General features: G+C 41.3%; 1 protein-coding gene across 2 annotated transcripts; it reads right to left on the bottom strand.

Moving 5' to 3' along the window:
• Nucleotides 1-550: 550 nt before the first annotated feature.
• BEND3 (BEN domain containing 3) lies at nucleotides 551-20,871 on the bottom strand. Of its 2 annotated transcripts, none has more exons than XM_083856289.1 (4): nucleotides 20,825-20,871; nucleotides 12,090-12,134; nucleotides 11,410-11,630; nucleotides 551-6,526 (listed from the first exon to the last, which is right to left on the bottom strand). In XM_083856289.1, exons 2-4 carry the CDS (start codon nucleotides 12,121-12,123, stop codon nucleotides 4,256-4,258), a joined length of 2,526 nt encoding a protein of 841 aa, XP_083712415.1. In that variant the 5' UTR covers nucleotides 12,124-12,134; nucleotides 20,825-20,871; the 3' UTR covers nucleotides 551-4,255. The 2 variants fall into 2 exon arrangements, with proteins under 2 accessions (XP_083712415.1, XP_083712414.1); XM_083856288.1 differs by lacking the exon at nucleotides 20,825-20,871 and adding an exon at nucleotides 19,269-19,374.
• Nucleotides 20,872-21,989: the final 1,118 nt, after the last annotated feature.

Raw genomic sequence — 21,989 nt, 5'->3', positions numbered from 1 at the left:
GTCAGATGAGGTACGAGGAAAATGTGAATGTGGTGGAGGTTTGGTTTTGTTAGGAGTCATCTGCTTCCAGCACTGGAACTGGCAAAGCCAGGGCAGCTCCTTCAGCTGGCAATCTGCTGCAGGAGAGGTGACCTCTCGGAACAAGGTTTATGTGAGCTCTGACAAAGACAGGTATTATATATTCTGTGAGACACTTCTCTAAGAAATTAAGATTATTACTGCCAGTGAGAGGTTTAGATGAATGAATTTTAGAACAAAACGAGGATTTGAAAGCACTATTACCATTAGAAATGTATCCGTCTTAACATTTACTACAACAAAAAAAGTAGGTAAGAAAGGATGAAGACAAATGTGTATTTCTTGCTTGTTCTGCCTTTCTTAGCAAAGTCAATTTTAAGACAGAATTAGGAGGAAACTAAACCATCACTTCATCTATTCATTTTTATCAACTTCAGGCACATTAAAAAAGGTATTTTTCAGAACGTTTCTGAGGAAAAATCTGTAACTCTATTGGTGCTAACTTGCAATAATAATGGAAAAAAATCACGAAGTCAAACCAAGGCAGTAAAGAAATATTTGCAATGACACTGATGGAGTTTGTTTCCTTTACTCAGAAAAACCTGCTACATTTGTTCTTCCATAAATTCTAAGTGCAATCAACTAAAATGTACTTTTCTAAGTAAGAACACTTGTCAATTTATGCCCTGTCCTCAAGGGAGGTTTAAGACACTGAATTTTTCAGCTGTTCCACATTGCTTTAATCAGCGAAACAAAATCTGTATGAAAATAAATTATAAATAAAACCTGCACATTATTTTCTGGGCTTCTTGGGGTGTAGAAATCATCTTAGCCCCCTTCCAGCATGCAACTGGACCTGGTGTGCCTTTGTAGAGCATTGAGCACACAATTCTGTTTCTCACTGCTATAATATAAACATCAAACAATAATTGAAAAGAGACGAACAACAGGTTTTAAAAATGTACCTAGAAATAAATTATATGCATTCTGAAGATAATTTTAAAAGTGACAAACATTTCTTAGAACATGAAACACTGTTGGCTGTGCTGCATCAGCTTAACAAGGTGATTTCAAGTAAAGATTTTTCTCATTTGCCAACACATTTGTTGTTGATTCTATCACCTGTATACACTTAACAAGCAATAAACTGAGGTATACTTCACCTCCCTTTTGATGTGCTGTTCTAAGGAAATGTTTAAGTTGTAGAAAATGCATAAGATGCAAAAATAAAGAATTATGATACATACTACACTGCGTCTTTTAGAAAGCTTAGAAATGGGCTATTCAATACTTATTGAAAGCTGATCTATTTACACTGTAAGAAGCAGAGACATTTGATACTCACCTTAACTGGGTAGGTAGAAAGTAATGATCATCCACAGGAAGTCAGTGTGCATGGCTACGTATGTGTCCAACACTTCAATAAATATCTAGCAACCCTCCTATCACAGTTTCACTTTCAAAATTTTAAGTTTATGCCTTTAAACAGAAGAAGTCTGAACGACAGAATAATATTTTTAAATGGCTGCAGCAAACAGGGGTGTTTTCCTTTATGTATTTGTCTGAATAGCTAAGGTTATCTCAGACCTTAGCAAGAGATTTTATAGGAAAAAAATCCTGCTTGTACCTGAACAATCACCAGACAACATTCCTCTTGTATGAAAATAATATACCTTTAATATATTTACAAGACTGACCAACTGGATGAAGCAGCTGTACTTCAGATGCACTGCAAGAGCTTTTGTTAGTGAACTATGCCACTATTTATATGTCTGTATTTTCTTGATATCAGTTATAAATCATACAATCAAATGAATCATGAAAGGGTTGTGAAGAGTTGGACAAAAGCAATGTACACAGCAATAAGAAGAGAAAAAAAACACAACAAAAATATTTTTATACCCAGTTTCAAAAATGATCATCTTTATGGTAAAGTTGTCAAACTGTTTTTTTCACTAATTTTTAGGTAATATCAATTGACTGATCTTTTGACTTAATATCAACATCTACAGTAAAAGCCAGTATGTCTCAAACTTGCATGCTAGCTAGTAACACCTATCCCTTGTAAAAAAGTTCAATATATATCAAATTCTTCTGGGAGCCTTGACATCACTAAGTGGTGAAATGTATGACATTAAGATAAGAAAATAAAATTGTATTTCTTACCTTTTGGCCAGCCATTTGCAACCACAAATTAAACAGCTGTTAAGATCTTCTGTAATTTTATATATCCCATAAAAGTGCATGTAAAAAAAATTCACAGAGTTTCTAGGTAGCAACAAGAGTCTTGGTTTTTGATACATTCAATTTGATAAATTTATGCACTAAAATGAACAGATGCAGACATTGTGGTATCAGTTCTTTATCTTTGGTAAAATGATTTCGATTTATTATAGCCGTATTTGCTCTGATATCCATTTTGAGTATGGTCTGGTATTACTTAAACCAACAGGAAACATTTAAATGGATATAAACAGTATCAGTGTGTTATTTAGTACATTCATGACTTTTTTCATACATTCTCTGAGAATGTTCCTAGCATATGGGCAAAATGAGCAAATGCTACTAACTATGATTTACTCCCAGTTTAACACAATACATTTACTAGTTCTTGCCATCAGGAAAAACCACACTGTTTTCCTTTTAAAGGGATCAATATGAGCCTAAGAACAATAAATTCTAAAAATCTGAAGTAAAAATATCAAATATTTTGTACTTCCTTACAAATGCTAAAATAGAAAATTACACTGGAACTGACTTAAAATTTGCTATGATCCATCTAAGAAAAAACAGAAAAGGACCACAGAGAACATCAACAATTGCTCCAAGGTATTCCAGTGATGCTCTGTAGGCAACCACTGTCTTTACTGTATTAAGAATCCATATTTGACTCTCTCTCACCATTTCTATCAGTATTAATTTTTTTTAAAAAAAAGAAAGAGAAAACTAGTTTTAAAGTCGCACTCTCCAGTGACAAGTCATACACCAAGTTCGTATTGGGGTCTGGGTGGTCTTTGTTACACCTGAACATATTGATGCAAACTTGACCATACGAACCTAAGTTATACATACACAGAGTTATGTCTCCAAATAGCTACTAATTACACAAAAACAATTTGGCAAAGTGAGGGAGTTCAGTATCCCTACACCTAAAATATCCAGACGCTGCTGCATTCATGGAGAGAATGAGTTACATTACCACAGCTCATATGCTGGGACCCTGAAACACTGGATTTCACCACAAAACCAATCTTTGCACACACTTCTTATATATGCAATTCAATATCAACACTGGAAACCTTTGGAATCATGATTTTGATAGAAAGTAAGGTCTAAAAATTTTTAAAGTTCTTGTTTCAGGTCTTTTTGATGTTGCTACTGCTTTTACTATTTTACAAACAGGGTGGCAGGCAGGTGATGGGAAGACATTCCACGGGTATAGGCTCGGGTCTGTTCTGCTGGCTTTACTCAAGATGAGCAATTCTCAGTCACTCCAGCAGTTACACTGGACAAAACAATAACAGAACTCACAGGGGCAGGATAAAGCTTGGGGTGTCAATACAAAAAAACCCATCCACAGAGTGTCTATGCTCATGTCTCAATTCTTCAACAGGAAATTCCTGATTCTAGAAATAAAACCAATGTAACAGTCAAAAATGCAAATGACACCATTCTGACCCACTCTTTGACACAGTATTATAACATTCAGTACCTCAATATCATGAAGAACAAAACAAGTGTGAAGCTGCAGTTACTGTAGAAGCAAAGTCTAATATTCTGATGATTTCCAATGAAAATGGCACTTTCAAATTTAAATTAAACTTAGTCTACACATTTCAAAATCCAAATTAATTAAAAATACTGTTTATAACGGTATAATGAAAAACTGCTCCTGAAGAGCACAACCATTAAAAAAAAAATTCTTTATTATTAGAAAGTGATAGAAAAGAAAGATGCAGAAATGGGGAGTGGAGCAATAGTTTCAATACATGTATTTGCACCAGTGAGTATCATGCTCTTGGCGAGTCATTGATAGCTGTCACTGATGGTTTTTATCCATGTACAAATGTAGTCAGCCACTTCCCACTGCTGCGGTGCCAACAGAAACGCAACACACACACTGAAACGCAACAAATTTAGTGCCTGACTGTCCTACGTGCTGAGAACCCTCAGCTCCCAACAGGCCCTTCAGTCTAAACCAAAGCATACCCTTGACAATAATTTAGTGGTCAAAGTCTTAGCAGTTTAAAGAGCCTGTCACTTTTTTTGCTTTCTTAGCTTTTTTCAGTATATCACACTTTTTTCTGTTAGGACGCCGGCACCTTTCATCGATGCTCGGTATACATTCATAATGCCACACTTCTTCCATTTTCTCCACAGGATAAACTGCCTCCACATAATGACGGATCAGTCTCAGTCTGATGGGATCAAGCTGTTTTTTATTACAAGCACCTGAATGGTTGTACTGCAGTCTCAGATTCTCCGGAGTAAAGAGTTCAGGAAAGAGTCTCACGAGAAGCCTGGCAGCAAAGTTGCCAACTGACAGGCTCTGCTGCACTATCTCTCTTATCTCCTTATCCGACAGCAAATACAGAGAAGGCACAGGGAAGTCTGGATTAGGAACAACAAGTTCATCGAGTGGTATCTTGCAAAAATCCTTGCTACTTCTTTCCGGTGGCAGTGGCGGCCCTTCAAATTCTTCCCGAAATCTCTCAGGGTTTATTGCATAGGTGAGAAATTCCCTCCTGTCGGGCCCTGGCACGTGGATTTTCCGTTGCTGTTGGTACGAGCGCCTTTGCTCCGTGTCTCTGCGTCGACACCTCTCATCAAGCTTCCCAACAAACTCCAATGTCCACACTCTGTCATTCTTTGCTCTGGGGTACAGTATCTGCACATAATGTCGAATTAATTTAATTCTAGTGGGGTCGAGCTGTTTCTTGCCTAAAGAGCCGCTACAGTTGTATTGCTTACGTAAGTTTTCATGAGTAAATAGTTCTGGAAATAAGAGAACAAGCAATCGAGAGGCAAAGTTGCCTATGGAAAGACTGCTTTCATATATGCTTTTAATCTGTTCTTTGTTCAACAGGTAATCCGGGACAGGGACATCAAAATCAGGAGGGGGAAAGTCAAGTTTGTCAAAATCTATGGGTACAAGCCAAATTTTTTTTGACCGTCTGCCAGGCTTTTCATATTCAAAACTGTCTTCCACTTTTATGATTGATACATCATCTGGTAAACTAGAAGAATCGTAACAGTCATCTCTCATCTGGTCACATTCACTTCCATCCATATACGTACTTTCAAGCTCATCATTTATTCGCTGAACACACTGCTGCAACCAGGCTTCTTCTTCTTGCACATCTGGAAAGTAAATTTCAGTGTACCTACGGATTATTTGAAGCCGATGAGGATCCAGCAGTTGTTTTCCAGAGTCTCCAAAGCAGCTGTACCTTTCAGCTAATTTTCTGTGGTCAAAGAGTTCTGGAAACAGTCTGTGTAACAAAAAAACAGAAAACTCCCCTGGTGAAGAAGCTTCATCTAAAAATTCATTGAGATCCTGAGCATCCAGCATGTAATCTGAGGCAATGACATTACTCCTGTCCAAGGACAGAGCTTCTTCCTGCTCTTTATCCTCGATAAAATGAGAGGATTCGACCTGCCCAGTCTCATAGAAACTGGATGATTGCACATTCTGCTGACTGTTTTCCATTTCCCTTTGAGCCCAAAATCTATTGAAAAAATCATTGACTTGAGGCAAACACTCCAACTGCCACACAGCTGTATTCTTCACAGAAGGATAACAAACTTCCACATAGTTACGAATAAGCTGCAGATGAAGAGATTCAAGTTTCCTTTTGTTGAGAAAGCCACACGCACTGCAGCTCCTGCCAAACTCATCATCACTGAAGAGCTCTGGAAAGAGCTGCACGAGCAACCGGCAAGCCAGGTCTCCGCCTGATGTGCTTTGATCCATGATTTGTTTGAGTTCTGCAGAAGTCAGCTGGTACTCCGGGGGCGGCTTGAAGTCAGCAACGGACTCTGCTGGACTGACTTGCTTTTTAATTCTGCTAACCTCCAGAGACAACAGGTCAACTTTACTGTGAAGCTGAGTCATATTGGTATTGAGGGTGTTCAGCGTGTAAAACATTTTCTGTATCAAAGAATATATATTTGATTCTGAATCTGCTGTGGCTGCTACTGCAATGGCTGTGGCCGAGTCTCTTTTGCGTTGATCGTTCAAAGTCCGAATTTGCGAGGGACTGCTGGGGTTGATTTTTTCAAACAATTCGTAAGAAGCAAACTGCTCTGCTCCTGGTGGGTTCTTCTTCTCTGTGATTTTATGTGAGATGCCATAGAGAGGTTTTTTGTAAGATGGAGTGATTATGTCACTGAAGGATTCTTCTTCACAGAGCCATGTTACATTAGAATTCTTGTTCTTGTTTGGCTGCTCTGCATTTACCTGAGTGGGTGAGCCAGCATCTCTGTTCCTCATGTTTGAAAGGGAGCCCTTCAAATGAATAAATATTGTATTAGTAAGACTGCCTTAAAGATATTAGCTATAAATATGTGCTCCTTAAGCAGGCATTGTTACATAAATATGCAAAGTCAAATTTTCTCCAGAGGATTTGTGTTAAATAATAAAAAAATATTAAATTCACTAAGAAAAATAAAAATACAGTAAAGTATTATTTAGGTTTCCTTTTTATTTTCCTTTTTTTTTTTGGCTCATGGTTTTCTCCATGGAATAGAAATGCAATAATAATTCCTAGTACTCTACCCACAGAGCTCTAATTACTCCCTCAAATTAAGTATCATTAGGCTTCACCTTGCATATGAGGATCTTGAGCTGTAGAGAATTTGGGTGGCAACAAGTCAGCAACAGAGCCAAGAATAGCATCTAGATTTTCTGACTCCTAGTCCTGTGACCTTGCCATTGCCTCCAACAACTGCATTTAACATTCCAGCACTCTCTTTAGGTTAGCTTTTGAAAATGTCACAAAGGCTATAAACCACAAAAAATATGCTTATTCTTTTTTTTCTGATGTGAAAGGTTTATATACATGTTTTTAAAAAAATCTTTATAATGGTGCTACTAAACAAATCCTAGAAATTACTTGATTTTTAAAAGGTATTCTATTTAAATAATAAAAAAGTGTAAAGTACCTCGGTACTATATCTTTTTAAAAAGGAAGCCTAGCAGACGATTTCTTTATTTCTGAAAGGCAAGAAAGTTTAGACTCATGGATTTCTAACTTTCTAAATTATTTAAACTATATAAACTTATATGTAATATAAAAGCAGTAGTGAATTCTTAAGGACTTCATGTTCTCAATTATTTGTAATTATTTGTTATTGCTTGAAATTGGAACCAAGCATTTTCATCATCTCACAGCAGATATGCAGGGCCTGGGTGATTTGGGGGTTTTTTTGAGAACACGTGGATATTGCAAATAATTTTTAAAAGTTAAGCAGATACAACAGAATCAAAATCCAACACACAGAATTCAAACATGAGAAAACACTCCCAGATTTGTAAATGTTTCCATACTGAAACAATTTTCTTGGCTTGTTCTATAGAACATCAATTAGATAAGAAAACTAGCGAATTTGTATTCAAGTAATAAAACAAATGAAACACAGACTTCAGGTCTGAGCTGAGAGCCACAAGAAATTTGAAATTCTAGTGAAGACTCCATTACGTCCTAGAGTGAGGAACTTGAATTAAGGTTTCTTTCTTAAGAAACAGAACTATAACTCATGAAATCAATGTGGTCCCTATGTGTACTCACACTTGGCATCTGCTTACTGCAGTGACAAATTTAATCTAATTATTTTTTAATTTCTGATGCAATGTATACTCAAAGGAGACTCAGAAAGAACAAGCTGGTCTCCACTTCAAGTTTAGAAACCAGCATTCAATTAAACTGAAGCTGTTTCCAAGTTCTGCTCTCACTCACATCACTTTACAGTACATACAAAACCTTGTGTTTGCACATCCAAAGCTGTGTGGAGAGAAGATGAAATGAAAATGCAATGCCAAGGTGATGCATTTCTGTGTGCAGAATCCCTGGCTGTCATGGTCCCTAGGATACCTAACTTCCAGGTCCCATTTAGAAGACTGTCCCACTCCAGTCCTACTCATTAAAAAGCCAGAACAGAGGCTGTGACAGAACTGTGAGCGGACTGAAATCTACATTGTCCCCACCTAACTGCAGCTCTTAAGCTGGGACTGAAGTCCTCATGTGCCACCTGGACCTGTCAGTGAAGAAACAGAGGTAGTTCCAGGTGGTAACAGAGCTCTCTGCCACACAGACATCACCTGAAAGCAGGCCATGAAAATCTCCACTGACAGTAAGCACAATACTGCTCCCCAGTCAGGCACCCAACGTGAATTACAAAGCTTTTTACTATTTTAGATCTAAAGAAAAAAATCATAACATTTCTTAATACAATGCCTGAGACCTACCACCTAAGTCACTTTTTCATTAACACTCCTGTTAACTGAGTATACCAAATATTCCTTCAGGAACAGCATATGACTCTTTCCTTCTCTACTACTAAAATACCTTGCTACTAAATAGCTTGCCATGGGCCACCAGGTATCTGTCAGTTCTCATCTGACTTCCTGCTGTTTATCTTCCCTAATTAAGTATATAATAAAACTTGGCAATATGAGGGTAACATCTATTAATGTGCACCCCACACACAAAGTCAGGTGAAATCAATATTAGAACGTGTATTAAAGAACATGAATTCATTATTTTGATAGTAAGATCATAAAAGTTTGCAGTCTCAGTTTGGGACATGGTGCTCTGGAGCTCATGCTAAGAACTACAGCAGATTTTCAATACAACGACAACTGAACTTCTGCCTTTACTGATGCAGCTCCCAGTGGCTGCATCTGGCTGCAGGATGGATTTGCATTTCAGAAACACATAGCCAGTGTTCTCCTAGCAGATGACAAAACATTTGGGCCTTAAAAATATTTAACAACAATTTAGTTCAGATGCATTCTCATTTTCTTTTATTTTGCTTTTAATTATTTTGTCTATAGTTTCCATCTGGGAACAGCACTATCCACACCATAAATACACGGCTTTTGTAAATTCTCCAATTTAATTAATTACTTTTCTGTAACACTAATCTTTAAACATCCATGAATTTCAGATAATACTGCACCCATTGAAGATGAGCAGTTCCAAAGTACTATCAAAAAAGAAGCAAAGATATTGTTCTATGAGACTCAATGTATTAACAATAATGCTGTTTTTTATATCTTTTATACTACAGTTGCACAGCAAGTTTTTATGTTCTAAACATTTCATGAATATTTGCAAAGTCCAGTATTTTGCAAAACATGGACCAATACAAGAAATTGTGAAATAGGCTCTCTCATTCTCTCTTGGAATCCTAAGCCAAGTTTTAAAAGTTGTTTAGTTATTGTTCTGTTCAATGCTTGAGTCTATTTATGACCTTTGTTATGCTTAATAAACAAAGTCTAAATATCTGTAAGAATACAGTGCATAGTATTCAAACACAGGAGTAAAGAATAAATAAATACATTAGCAAGAGACATAGATTCTTTCAGACACATAATATGGAAAAGTCCTGTACATAACTTTTTTAAAACTTACAATCTTCTACACTTTGTTTTTTCAATGAAAATCACGTAAAATTAATCCCTGATTATGAAGTGGCATTCAATTTTTTTTAAAAAAGTGAAGTCTTCAGATAAAAAGTAATTTAGTAATATAATTGTCATCCCAAAAGAAATATAACTCTGTTTATATCATAGATAGATGCCTATGTGACGTGCAGTAAAAATATACAAGCACAACATTCTTTAAAATAATTAAGATTTTCCCACCGTTTAAACAAAAATAGTTAATAAAGTCATCAATTAAAACAACATATTGGTTGTTTTAGAGAAGTAATTAACTTTAAAAAATGCTGTTAAGATTGAAGACTATTTCTGGTTGGTTATTTAACTAAACATGCTGATTCATTGAGGTCAGCCAAGAATGAATTTCCATCATTATTACTGGGTCAACTTCTGATATTATAAATCCAAAGTTATAATTAATTTCAAATTAAATTTTAAAATTTATTAATGGCAAACAGGAAAATGCAAAGCAAGCACAGTTCAGAGACCATTATAAAGCTCTTTTAAGAATCTGAATGTAAGGAGAACAATTGTAAAAAGAAAAAGAGAAAGGAAAAGAAACAAACCGTGTAATAAGATTAAAACCTACCTACCACAGGCATTCAGGGGAAAAAAACAGCCCTAAGAAGTCAGAGAGATGATAGTCAAGAAAAAGAATCACAGAGAACTATGGCTATAAAGGAGACAAGAAATGTGCAAATACAACATGAAGTAACTGGCTAGGTAGCAGAAGAGCAGAAAAGGATACGTGCATTAGGATAGGTCACAAACTAAATATAACCCAGGGCCTGAAGTTATTCAAAAGAGGATGAATTTGAATCTAGGTTATTTTAATAAAGTGCTGAGTGTGAAAAACAGGAGGTCATTATACTGCTCTAGAGGGTGGCAGGAGAGATGTGACTATCCAACACCAGACAGTAGTCTTTCTGGACTCTCAAATGGAGCAACAAAAATGTAAGGTGACTCCTGAAGAAGAGCTGAAAAAAAGAATTTTAATCTCAGAAAGGAAGGACTAAGTGTGGACAACATCACATGAATTTTCCCACATGCGGAAGATTTTTATAGGAAGAGATGATCATTGCTCTCCCTACTGAAAAGAACAAGGACAAAAAGAAACTTGCTCCATTTCAGCATATTGAGCCATTGCCAGAGAGGTGAAACACAAGATCAGGTAAAGGAAAAAGACTGGGCATCTCCTTCACTGGCTAAAGAAACATCTGGATTGTCCCAAGTGAGATGCCACAGCAGATGCTATAATACATTCCACACTTGATACGGCTGAAATCTCCTGCATCCCTGAGTTTTCATCCTTCAAATAATACACTAATTTATACTGGTCTCACTGACATTAAATCTTTATCCCAGAAGAAAGAATTACAGCCCTGATTCTACCACTCAGGATCCAACTGAAGGACTGTGTGACATGAGAGGGACTGTAATCAGTCATGCCCAGTTACTCCAAATCATTGCCCTTTCCTATATCATCTGCTGAACAACAAAAATATAATTCACATAAAAGAATTAACCTATAACTGTATTTCATAAATATGATCACTCCCATGTCATTTAGAGAATACCCAGCTGTGTACAAATGCCTTAAGATTAGCCACACCAAACTCATTACCAATACAAATTTACTTAAAAGACTTGTATTCTACTTATATCAGCAGTGAATTTAGCCTAGGAAACATGAACCAAAAAATCAGAGTCATGTATAGAGAAGTCACCTCTTGCGTAAAGCGCCTCTTCTTCACGCTGGGTAAGGCATCCTGCTGGCCTCCTGACCCATCACAGCCAAGGGAGGTCTGCTTCCGTTTGTTGGAATCCTGTAGGCAAGTCACTGCACCATCCAGTGAGTGTTTCTCAGCAGATCTGGAAGTTACTGAGCAGTCTAGAGCTTCATCTTCATTTTCTGTTTCTACTTTCACGGTTTTTTTAGGAATTTTTACTGAAAAAAGGAAAGGATTAGAAAGGTAAAGCACCCTCTCCGGAAAGCCATGACATCTTTACTGTAATGTTCTGTGGTTTGTTTCTTTTTATGAAAAATTGTTTTGAAGAACTTCATTATTTTTTATTACTTTTATGGCAAGTGTATACTGGGGTCACCTCAAAGTCAAATCATTCAGTTTACCAGCAAATTATAGTTTCTTCTCCAAAGAAGAATCTAAACTATAAACAAATAATGTTACAGGAGGATGATTTTTTTGGAAGGGAGGAAGGATGCAGAGCAGAAATAACTAAGGATGTAGAGCAGACTAACAAAGATAATGCCCTATTTTAAATAACTTTAAAAAAAAATTAGTGTAATTTGTTTTGATCCAACTGCAATCTTTATTATGTGACAAATGCTTTAAATCAACAAGTATTTTTGCCTGATGAAAAAATAATACAAAGTATAGTATTTTACCTTCATCATCATCAGTGATTTCAGCTGAATTCATCTTCTATCTCACTAAAGAACAAAACAAAAATACAAAAATAAATACCAGCACCTTCTGGAATCAGGAAATATCTCCTCCTGCAATTACTTTTCATCTGGAAATATTGAGTTAACAGCCCACAGAAAACTCCCAGTCTTTCCAGTCTGTGTGTTTGTAATAACTAGTTATTGTCAATAACCTTCATGGCCATCTATAGACCCATCAACATACAAACTACATTGTTGATAACATACAGCAGGCAGAGAACTATTTAAGACTCTATGTCTTTTTCTGGTACAGAAAAAAGTAAAAATCATTCTAACCTTCTCTGTAAAGTGTCTTGGCAGTATATAAATGGAAGTTAACTGTATTAAAGTCTTCACTCTGTACAAAACCACTATTATTACAGTCAAATGTGTTCATATTGTCTTTGTGGTTCACACAAAGTCATCACAGAAAGAAAACTCATCATAAATAGTAACATACATGCTGGAGTAAGTTTTTATTTAAAAATCTCTGCTCTTTTGATATAAACTGCATCAATTCAAGCAGAATAATGCACAAAGATCTACAGTAAGTCCTTTTTCTTTGTCAGCCTCTAAATAATGTGGGTTTTGTAGGGAAAAGCAAATATATATATTATGCTAGCATGAATTCAGTGTTACTTCTCATGTGAAAAACTCAGCTATATTTCTGTTTACTTGAAAACATCAGCCTCTGGATATGTTCCTAAAATATATTCTAAATCTTTGGAGATCTACAAAGTGAACAACTTAATCAGATATCCCTGGCCCTTACAGGGCACGCAGCTGCAAACTGACACTCTCAAGTGGTGAGTGGGTGACTGGCAAACCGTCACGCTCTGCTCTGCTCCTCTACACACAGCACTGCGCTCACCTGGCCATACATTATTGCTTTACAACTGCAAGTCAATAAAACCAGTCAATCAAAAGTGTACATACAGCCCAGAAGTGGGAATGATAATGGAATTAATGAGAAAGATGAGGAAAGACAGAGAATCTGTTGTGGGGGGAAAAACAGTCTGTACCTTTCTCCTGAATAACGCTGAATAATAATATTTTTTTTTACATCTCAAAATACTGTTAAAAACTCTGTAAACACTTGAATGCTGTGTAGATATGAATGATATGAATTTCAATTTCTAGGCAATTTGATTGCTGTAATGGTAACTATGAGGTTCCACTCTGGATTAGATTTTGTATGATTTACAATGGGTGGCACCCAAACAAAAGATGCACAGATTTATAAAATCAGCTTATACTGGGCCACCCTTGAAGCCAAGAGACTCTTTGATGTGCTGATCTTCCACAGGGCCCCTGTATACAGCCTTGTAAAGGGCATCCTCAAGGGGACAACACAAGATTGTCTTCATCATCACATATAAAAATAAGTCTCTCTCAGTTGGACATAGAGCTACTACAAACCTCTCAGATACCTACTCCTTTTACCGACCATAATTTGCTACATCAGGACTTGCATTTATTAATTGATCCATATAGCAATTATATCAGTCTAACACTACTATAATCATGTCACTTAAATTTTTGCGAACTCTATAGAGACATAACAACATGAAACTAAGTGGCCCACACTGACTTCTAAACCACCTGGTAAGCCCTGATATGGGTTAATTCCAGGTCTTACTAACTCAACAGTATTTATAGATTTAGACAAAGCCACTACGGCTCTTCATGAAAAATCCTACAGCAGCCTACTTCTCACAGTACCATCAAAAAGCTCCCCTGGACGTTAAGAAAATCCCATAGTACTAATGGTCATTGTTTTGCCCTGATATCCCACATACACTGATAGTCACTGCCTGGATATTCCTTGCACTTTTCCATTCCAAGCACCAGGCTTGGCTCTGAGGGCTGTGCTACAAGACTAACATGTGCCAGTGCTGAAGGAGAGTGCGACAGTCTTTTTGTGAGGGCCTGAGGTGACAGTAAGCAAATCTATCAATACCACTACTGAATATTCTAAAACAGAGGTCAAAACGATTTTTCAGAAAATCCTAAACTGCTGTACCAGAGCAAAACAGTTAACCACAAAGCCAGAAGAGAAAACTAAAAGGTGGCAGTGGATGGAATAATACAAAATATTTAGAAGGGAATAGTCCAGAATTATATATTTTTAAATTCCTTCTGTTACTACTATTCAAATAGGAAGAATGCTTTAAAATAATTCCTATCAGAGAATAAAATGAAACTGAAGGGAGAAGATAAATGGGATAATTATCTGAAGAGTGAAAATTAAAGCAAAGCAACAGTTTTCTGAAGGAAACAACATCAGGAAGGCCAAAGCTATCCTGAATTCAGGTCAAATAATATTGAGTCAAAACATTGTTTCACAAATTCAAAATAGAGTGCTAACTTTCGATTTTTTTAAAATTTGAAATCGGCCAGAATACGATTAAAAGTGAATAGTCAAAACCAGTGTCAAAACCAATGAAGCCTAGAAAGACTGTGTTTCATACCTGAGCTTTCTGGTGCCAAAGAAAGCATGAGCTCCAATTTTTTTCATTTTTGGGAGCCCTAGTGATAATCTCTTTCCTTATCTAGCTTTCTGTCTTCTTTGTGAGATTTGTAAGAACTCTGGTATGATAAGAAAATGAAGCACATTTAACATGTAACAGCTTCTGTTGAGAGACAGGATTCAATTGTCCCTTTGATTTCCTGCCTCACAGCCCCACCTGCTCCCTTGGTCAAGCATGGGTGCCCACCTTAACCTTCCATCTTGATAAACTGTCAGAGAACAACTCACTTCTTTTTTTTTTTTCAGGTTACTTTCCTTGTAATTCAGAGGTAAAGGGCCTAGCTCAGGAGTACGCGCAAGGTTTGGGCTGGAAAGGATGAACTAGAATCTCCCCTCATACCAGCAAGCTACTGGTTTGGTTCAGCTGTTTAATGATACCTTATTTATTCCACTATCTTGCTTCAAATTTGGGTCACAGTGGACCCACTAGTGACCAGTGAGCCAACAGGGAGGCTCCAACAGAACAATTGCATCATTGCTTCCATAGGAAATTATTAGGATTTATGGAAAGGGCCAAAGTCTGTATCTGTTCCCTGAGTATGTCTGTACATGCATGCCTTTATATGTAAGATTAATAACAATTTTGTTGCTCGTTTCAAGTCCACTAAATATAAAATATTTCATATTCATTAAAATACTGTTTTCTGTGCATCAGCTTTTACGAATAGTAATTATTTTCTCTTTAAAAGAGGTAGCAGTGTCAAAGTCTTTTTTAAGGTAGCAGTATCAAAGTCTGTTTTAAGGTAGCATTCTGGCCCAGACTGCGAAAATAAGCAAAGCTGGGGTAAAAAAAAAAATCTAGAAGATCTTGGGGGAAAATACAGCAAAAAGCAATTGAGTAAGAAATACATACAGCAAAGCACACATCCAACAGTTGTTTCTTGCCATGCTGAGTATACAAAATGTATTTCAATCTTATATGTACTTTTTTCAAAACGTAAGATAAATATACTTATCATCCTCAGCCTAATAATTACTCAATACTATCTAGAGGACAGCTGTTAGCAAGTTCTAGGAAAGAGTGAACACTCTGTACTGAAGCTGGGAGCCCACACCTGCAACTGTGACTGGCAGAGAAACCAGTCTTGGCAGCTTTATCTTGCTGGGATACAGACAGATGCTGCACTACATCCTGTTTTCCAGTGAATCCTCTGGAAGAAAGATTCCAAAACAAACCAAACACCTACAGCAGCAGCTACGTCAATAGCCAGATCCAAGGGAGTAGGGAAAGAAGGGGGGTGCTGGCACACCTTGTCTGTCACTATTGGACAAATTCCCTTCCCACAGATGCAGATGCACTTCTCTCTCTCCCTTCTCATCAGACTAGGCAATGAACAAGACAGTTCAGTCAAGGGACTTTACACTCCCTACTTCTATTACTCTCACTTAGACATCTACCTCTATCCCAAAAATGTACCAGCTCGTGACACTTAACTGCACTGGTGTTTTACTTTGGTAACAACATTCCACATTGAAATGGTATTGCCCACGGTTAACCGAGAAGCTCAATGCATAGGGCAGTGCTGGCAGTTCCAAGGTATGGAAGAACAACTTAAAAACAAGGTTTTGGAATGTTTCTCTGTGCATTTAGTGTTAATGAACACCCTGATGCTGCTTTTGCACGTAGAATGAACCATGCAATCCATTTACCAAAAATGCACCAACCCAAAATATGCACTGAAGCCTTATGGATCTAAAGCACTGGGTACAGCAGATTTTATGAGCAACAGAGTAAACTGCAGCTCTTACTCAGAATGTATTTCAGTCTCATACCATCTAGTATAATGCATATCGTTACTTAGAAGTAGCATAAAGGTGTGTCTAGTTATTGATACACAAAACAAAACTGAATCCTAAGTGATTCATAAGTTAAATCTTCCCACATGTGCATTCTCCTCCTCCTGTTTACCACCTAACAATCACTCACGGGTTTGCCTTGTAGGATGCTTTCCTGACTCCTCTAATGATTTTGACCACTATAAAAGCACAATGCAGGGAGAAAAGATTCTGCTCATAATGTAAGATAAAGTTCTCTGCCTTTGCAATCATTCTTAAGAAAGTCTGACTGATCACTTTCACATCCTAACTTTAAAATGGAATGAAAAAATTCCACCAGAAAAAAATACGTCTGTTCTGCTGTTTGTAACTAAAGAAGTAACTCTATACTCTTTGAACTCCCATTTCAAATATACTAAGTTCTGACAAATAAAAAAATAGTGTGAAAACCACATAGGAAAGTGTACAACTGTACACATGCTGCATGTGGAAAGCAATTTGGATTTCATCACACTTCTTAGTGCTAATCATAAATAAAAATTAACCACTACCTTAAACAAGATACTAAATAATAAAACAACAATAATTATGTTATCAATTTTGTAGAAGCTTGCTGTTTAGAATTAACTCCTTGCATAACACTGTACTGTTCAGTTCACTAATGCATGGTATTGTGTAGAAGTTGCTTCTTGGATGCGCATCGTCCCACTACATATTTTAGCTTCTTTGTGTAAATTGGAGGAATGTCCCTAATTCTTCATTATTGACTACAAGAATATTATTAAAAACACATCAACTGAGATATTGTGTATTACGTTTATTCCCTTTAAAGCCTCATGGTGGTACATTGCTTCATATATAAAACTCAGGTCATAATGGGAAGTGTTCTTAAGTGTTGTTTCTCAAGAGGTCAACTGTTCTTTTACATTTTGGGCAAACATTAGGACATACATGTTTGCTAGTAACATTAAATATGTGTTTGATAACATATGTGGAATAAACTGCTCAGTTTCCTCAGCTTTCAGCATGTGGTGAAAGATACAACACCCCTCTTACAGCATACATATCCTAATAAAGTTAAATAAATGAGAGCCAAAAAAAGAGCTGACCTTTTAAGGAGATGACACTAGCAAAATTTTACAAGATGTGTACAACAGCCAAAATTACTACCTCCTCTTACACATACCATCCTCTAACAGGACTTTATCACAAAATTGCAATAGTATTACACTACGAGCCAATCAAAACCACTGTACATATATTCTCAGCAAGTGACAATGATTAATCAATTAATCTCAGAGAACACTCCAGTGTGAGATCCTGCTCCCTGTGTCTGAGTCTCTCCCTGTATTTCATAACATACACTGGGTGAACCACAGAAAACAACCAATGCTTCCCATGGGAAGTCCAGAGCCTTGAAGGCTGCTGTGGGTAGGTGGAAGCAGTCCCGTTCCACGCAGCAGGTGAGCAGAGGGCTGCTCTGAGTGCCTGGCAACAGTGGGGAACTCTGTCCCTTGTGACATTTTAGAAGAATGATTCCTACAGAACAGTTGGAAATAATGAGAGGAAACAACAATTCTCAACACTCAGCCCCACAGTCCCAGAGTCAAAAAGGACTGGAGGCGTGTGCCCTCTGCTCAGGCTGCCCAGGAGCTGCCTCCTGTTCAGGGTATGTGCTGCTTTCCAGGCTGTCTCTTGGAAAGTTCTCCTGCTGGGATGAGAAACAAACCTAGAGAACTGTGAGTTCTGCGGTCTGCTTTGGGTGCCAAGTAATCTGCATCTTTTATTTCCTAGCTGTAGCACTGGGTTCAATAATTTCAATATTGCAATTATCCTCAGGGTAGATTTGATTCCTCCAATTTGTAAAAAACAATGCAACTGAAATTCAATTGAACTAAATTAGACATAAATATCGCTCCAAGACTGAGACGGAAAATATATTTCTTAGAGGCAATGTTTGCCTTTTGTTTAGATCTATGGGCCAGTGATTCGATTTTACCTTTTATAATTTTGACAAGGCCTTATAAATTTTGAAGAAGCAGAGGGTTGAAGAAGTCAAATACCTGAAACCACCTTAATAAAAAAACCCTACCAAACAAAAACCAGGTAACTTACTTGAAACTAGCCACCCATCTTAAAGAAACTGAGATCTGAATTTTGCCTCATTTGACTGAGAGAAGAGCAAAATGCAAGTAGACAGTATATCAAATACTAAAAGTGAATGCTTTCTCTTCTATTCATTTTGAGGTAGTAGGGTGCTGCAGCGTTATTTCTCAATAAAGTCTGTCCTTCATATCCAATACTGACATTTGTAATACTAAGTGCCGTAGAAAACAGTATTCCAACATTACAAGCATGCTGACTACAAAGACACAAATAGTGAGTTCTAAAACTACAAAGAAAAAGATTTTAAGGAACCAGTAGATGTTGTTGGAAGTACTACTCTAATGGACAATAAAAATCCCTATACTTAACACAGTTTGAAAACCTCTTTTGCTGCCCTGTGCAGGACACGAAGCCTCAAGTCTCCACTGAAGGCAGCCTGCAATAAGGGTGTTTTTCCAGTAGCACTTAGAGGGCATGTTCTTAATTTGGGTCTTTCATATTTTGTCTTAATTAAGTTGAATATGTAGATTAAATAATTAAAAAAAAAAAAAAAAAAAACACACAAAAAAAAAAAAAAAAAAAAAAAAAAAAAAAAAAAAACAACCACCCCACAAAATCAGTCTTCTCAGTTTTCTCACAATTTGCCTAAAACTGAAGTTTTCTCAATCTGTCCTCTGTACTTTTCTCAAACAGCAATTTAATCTTGCAGGGGTCAGCAAAACACTAACCTGGTTTATTTCCAGCAGTAATGCATGAATTTGTCTTTTCTTCAATCACGTGTTTTCCACTGGTCTATTAAAAACATTTTGCTTTCCTCTCTCCCCTCTCACTCTGCTTTTATTGTAAAATATTATTCCATCTGAACTTTGTGCAGACAATTTAAATTCTCCTCCAAACTGCATTCAACTTACGTTTATTTTTATCCACTGAACTTACCCAAACTATGAAAATACTTAGCAAAGATAAAACTTCAGTTGATCCAATGCTGAATTTGATTTAGCAGGGGAGAAAAAAAATGTACCAGCATATAAGGGGTAATTACTTGTTTTATGAGATGTAAATCATTCAAGCTGGAAACAGTGAAAAGGTTTCTCTTCCCCTGCTCAGATGTCTCTGCCCCATGGGTCAGGCATACACTGTGTTTATAGGTGGCAGCGGCAAACCCTACTCACACTTCAACCCAAAAAAACTCTGGGACTGCGTCAAAGCTATGTGGGAGCCGTCACATGGCTGTTGGCCTGCGGCCGGCTCGCATTCTGCTGGTTCAGAGTTTGTTCCCTTCTATTTACAAAGGGCTGTGTGGACACACCGCAGGGAAAAGTAGGGTAGAGGCAGCGGGCGCCCGGGGCAGGGGCAGCGGGCGGTGATGGGGGCAGGGGCGGTGAGCGGCGGCCCGGGCGGGGGCAGCGCGGGGAAGCCGCGGGTGACCCGGGGGAGATGATGGGGGCAGGGGCGGCCCGTTCCCCCGCAGTGCCCTTCACCGGGCCCCTCTGAGCGCGACCCGGCAAGGACCGGCACCAATTCCAGCGCGACCGCCCGCTCCTCCCGCCGCGTACGATAGGACGGGCGGGACCCTGACCCCGGCCGCGGTTCCCGGCGGACGCGTGGCCCCGCGGAGCCCCGGGGCGGTGCCCGGGCGGGCCCGTGGCGGGGAGGGCCGGGATGGGGCCGGGGCCGGGGCCGGGGCTCCCCCCGCGCGCTCCGAGGGGCGGCGGAGCGGCGCCACGTGGGAGCGGCGCGCGCGGCGGCGGCGGCGCGAGGCCCCGCCCGGGGGCGGGCGCTGAGGAGAGGGACGGCCCGCGCGCCCCGCACGCGGCGCGGCCGCGGCCGCTTCCGCGGTCAGACCCACGAGCCCGAGGCGGAGGCGGCGGTCGGTGCTTCCGGTCCGAACCCTGCCCGGGCGGATCTGTGTGGCCGGCGCGCGGGGGAGGGGAGGGGGGAAGGGGTTAAGGTGAGGCTGGAGGTGACGGCGGCGTGACCGTTCCACCGTCCCCCCTCTGCTCCCCGTTGTCCCTCTCCCCGAGCCCCGCGGATGGAGGCGGCCGGGCCGGGCGCGCGCCACCCGCGCCGCCGCAGCGCCGTTGGGAGCGGCGAACAAAGAGCCCCCTGCCCGCGCGGCCCCGGCCCCGGCCCGCGGGCGGCCGGAGGAGGGGCCGGCCCCGCGCCTCCCCCGCTCGCCCCCCCCCCCTTCGTTCCTCCCCCACCCGCCGGGGCGGCGCTCCCCGCTCGCCGTGGGGTGCGTGGAACGGCGCCCGTCCCCGCCAGCGGCGGCGGCGAGGCTTACCTCTGCTCCGCGCGGGGCCACGGCAGCCCCGGGGCGGCGGGGGCGGCTGGAGCGGCCGCCGCTGGAGCCCGCGCTTCCCCCCCGCTCTTTGTGTGCGAGGGTCCGCGCGCTGCGCTCTCGCGTGACGTGACGGGACCGTGTGTCATTTCCGCACAAGGACACCGAGCCCCGACCCGCCGCGGCCAGCGCCACCCGCCGCCCCGGGGCAGGGGCAGGGGAGGGAGGGAGCGGGGGTGGGGGCGAGAGCGGCCCGCTCCTCCCCCGTCCCCTGGCTCCCCACCCCCCGCCCTCCCCGCCGCTGCCACTGGGAACGCGCGCGGTTCCCACTGGAGACCCCGCGCGCCCCCGCTCCGCGCGCGCCCCGCCGCCCACTCGGTGCCGCGCGGGCAGAGGCCCCGCCGCCGGGGGCTCCGCGCGCCCGCCCCGCGACACGCCCTCCCCGGGACCCCGGGGCCACCGCCGCTCAGGGACACGGCCCCGCGTGACGGGCCGGCCCCGGGGCGCGCTCGCTGGCGGCGGCCCCCGCCGCACGGAAAACGCGCTCCCCCTCCCCACACCGCCCTCCCCGGCCCTCACGCGGCCGGGCCGCCCCGCGCGGTCTCGCGTGGACCCGGCGCCCGCGAGCCCCGCAGAGCCGGGCGCGGGCCGCGCACGTGCGCGCGCGGGGCGGGGGGGGGCGCGTGCCCACGGCAGGTGGCGGCGAGCACGTGGCCGCGCGCGGGCACACGGTCCCGCATCCCCCCGCGCGCGCCTGCCCAACACCCACCCGCCACGCGCGTCCCGCCGCCACCGCCGCCTGCGACACAACCGGGGCAGAGCCGGGCAGAGCCGGGCCCCGGCGGAGGGACCGCCCGGCAGTTCCCAAGCCCCCGGCCGCGGGCGCACCGATCCCGTCAATCCGTCCCCACGGCGGCGGGTCAGCCCGGGGCAGCGCTGCGGGCGGAGCCGGGGACGCGCCGAGAGCTGCTCGCACACGGGCTGTGACACCCGCCCGCAGCCCCCGCCCGGCCCGGCAGGCCCCGGCCCCCGCGCTGCCCGGAGCCGCAGGCACCCGTGGGTGTGTGAGGAGCGCTGCCCCCCGCCTTTATGTGACCTTAACGCGGGGTTCTGTGCATAGCGCCAAGTAGGAAACGCCGGTGTTTGGTGCTGCGTTAGGCTTAAGCCC

The sequence above is a fragment of the Zosterops lateralis genome (assembly GCF_965231275.1).
Source record: "Zosterops lateralis genome assembly, chromosome: 3".
NCBI lineage: Eukaryota > Metazoa > Chordata > Aves > Passeriformes > Zosteropidae > Zosterops > Zosterops lateralis.
This window is presented reverse-complemented; position numbering and strand designations above follow the sequence as displayed.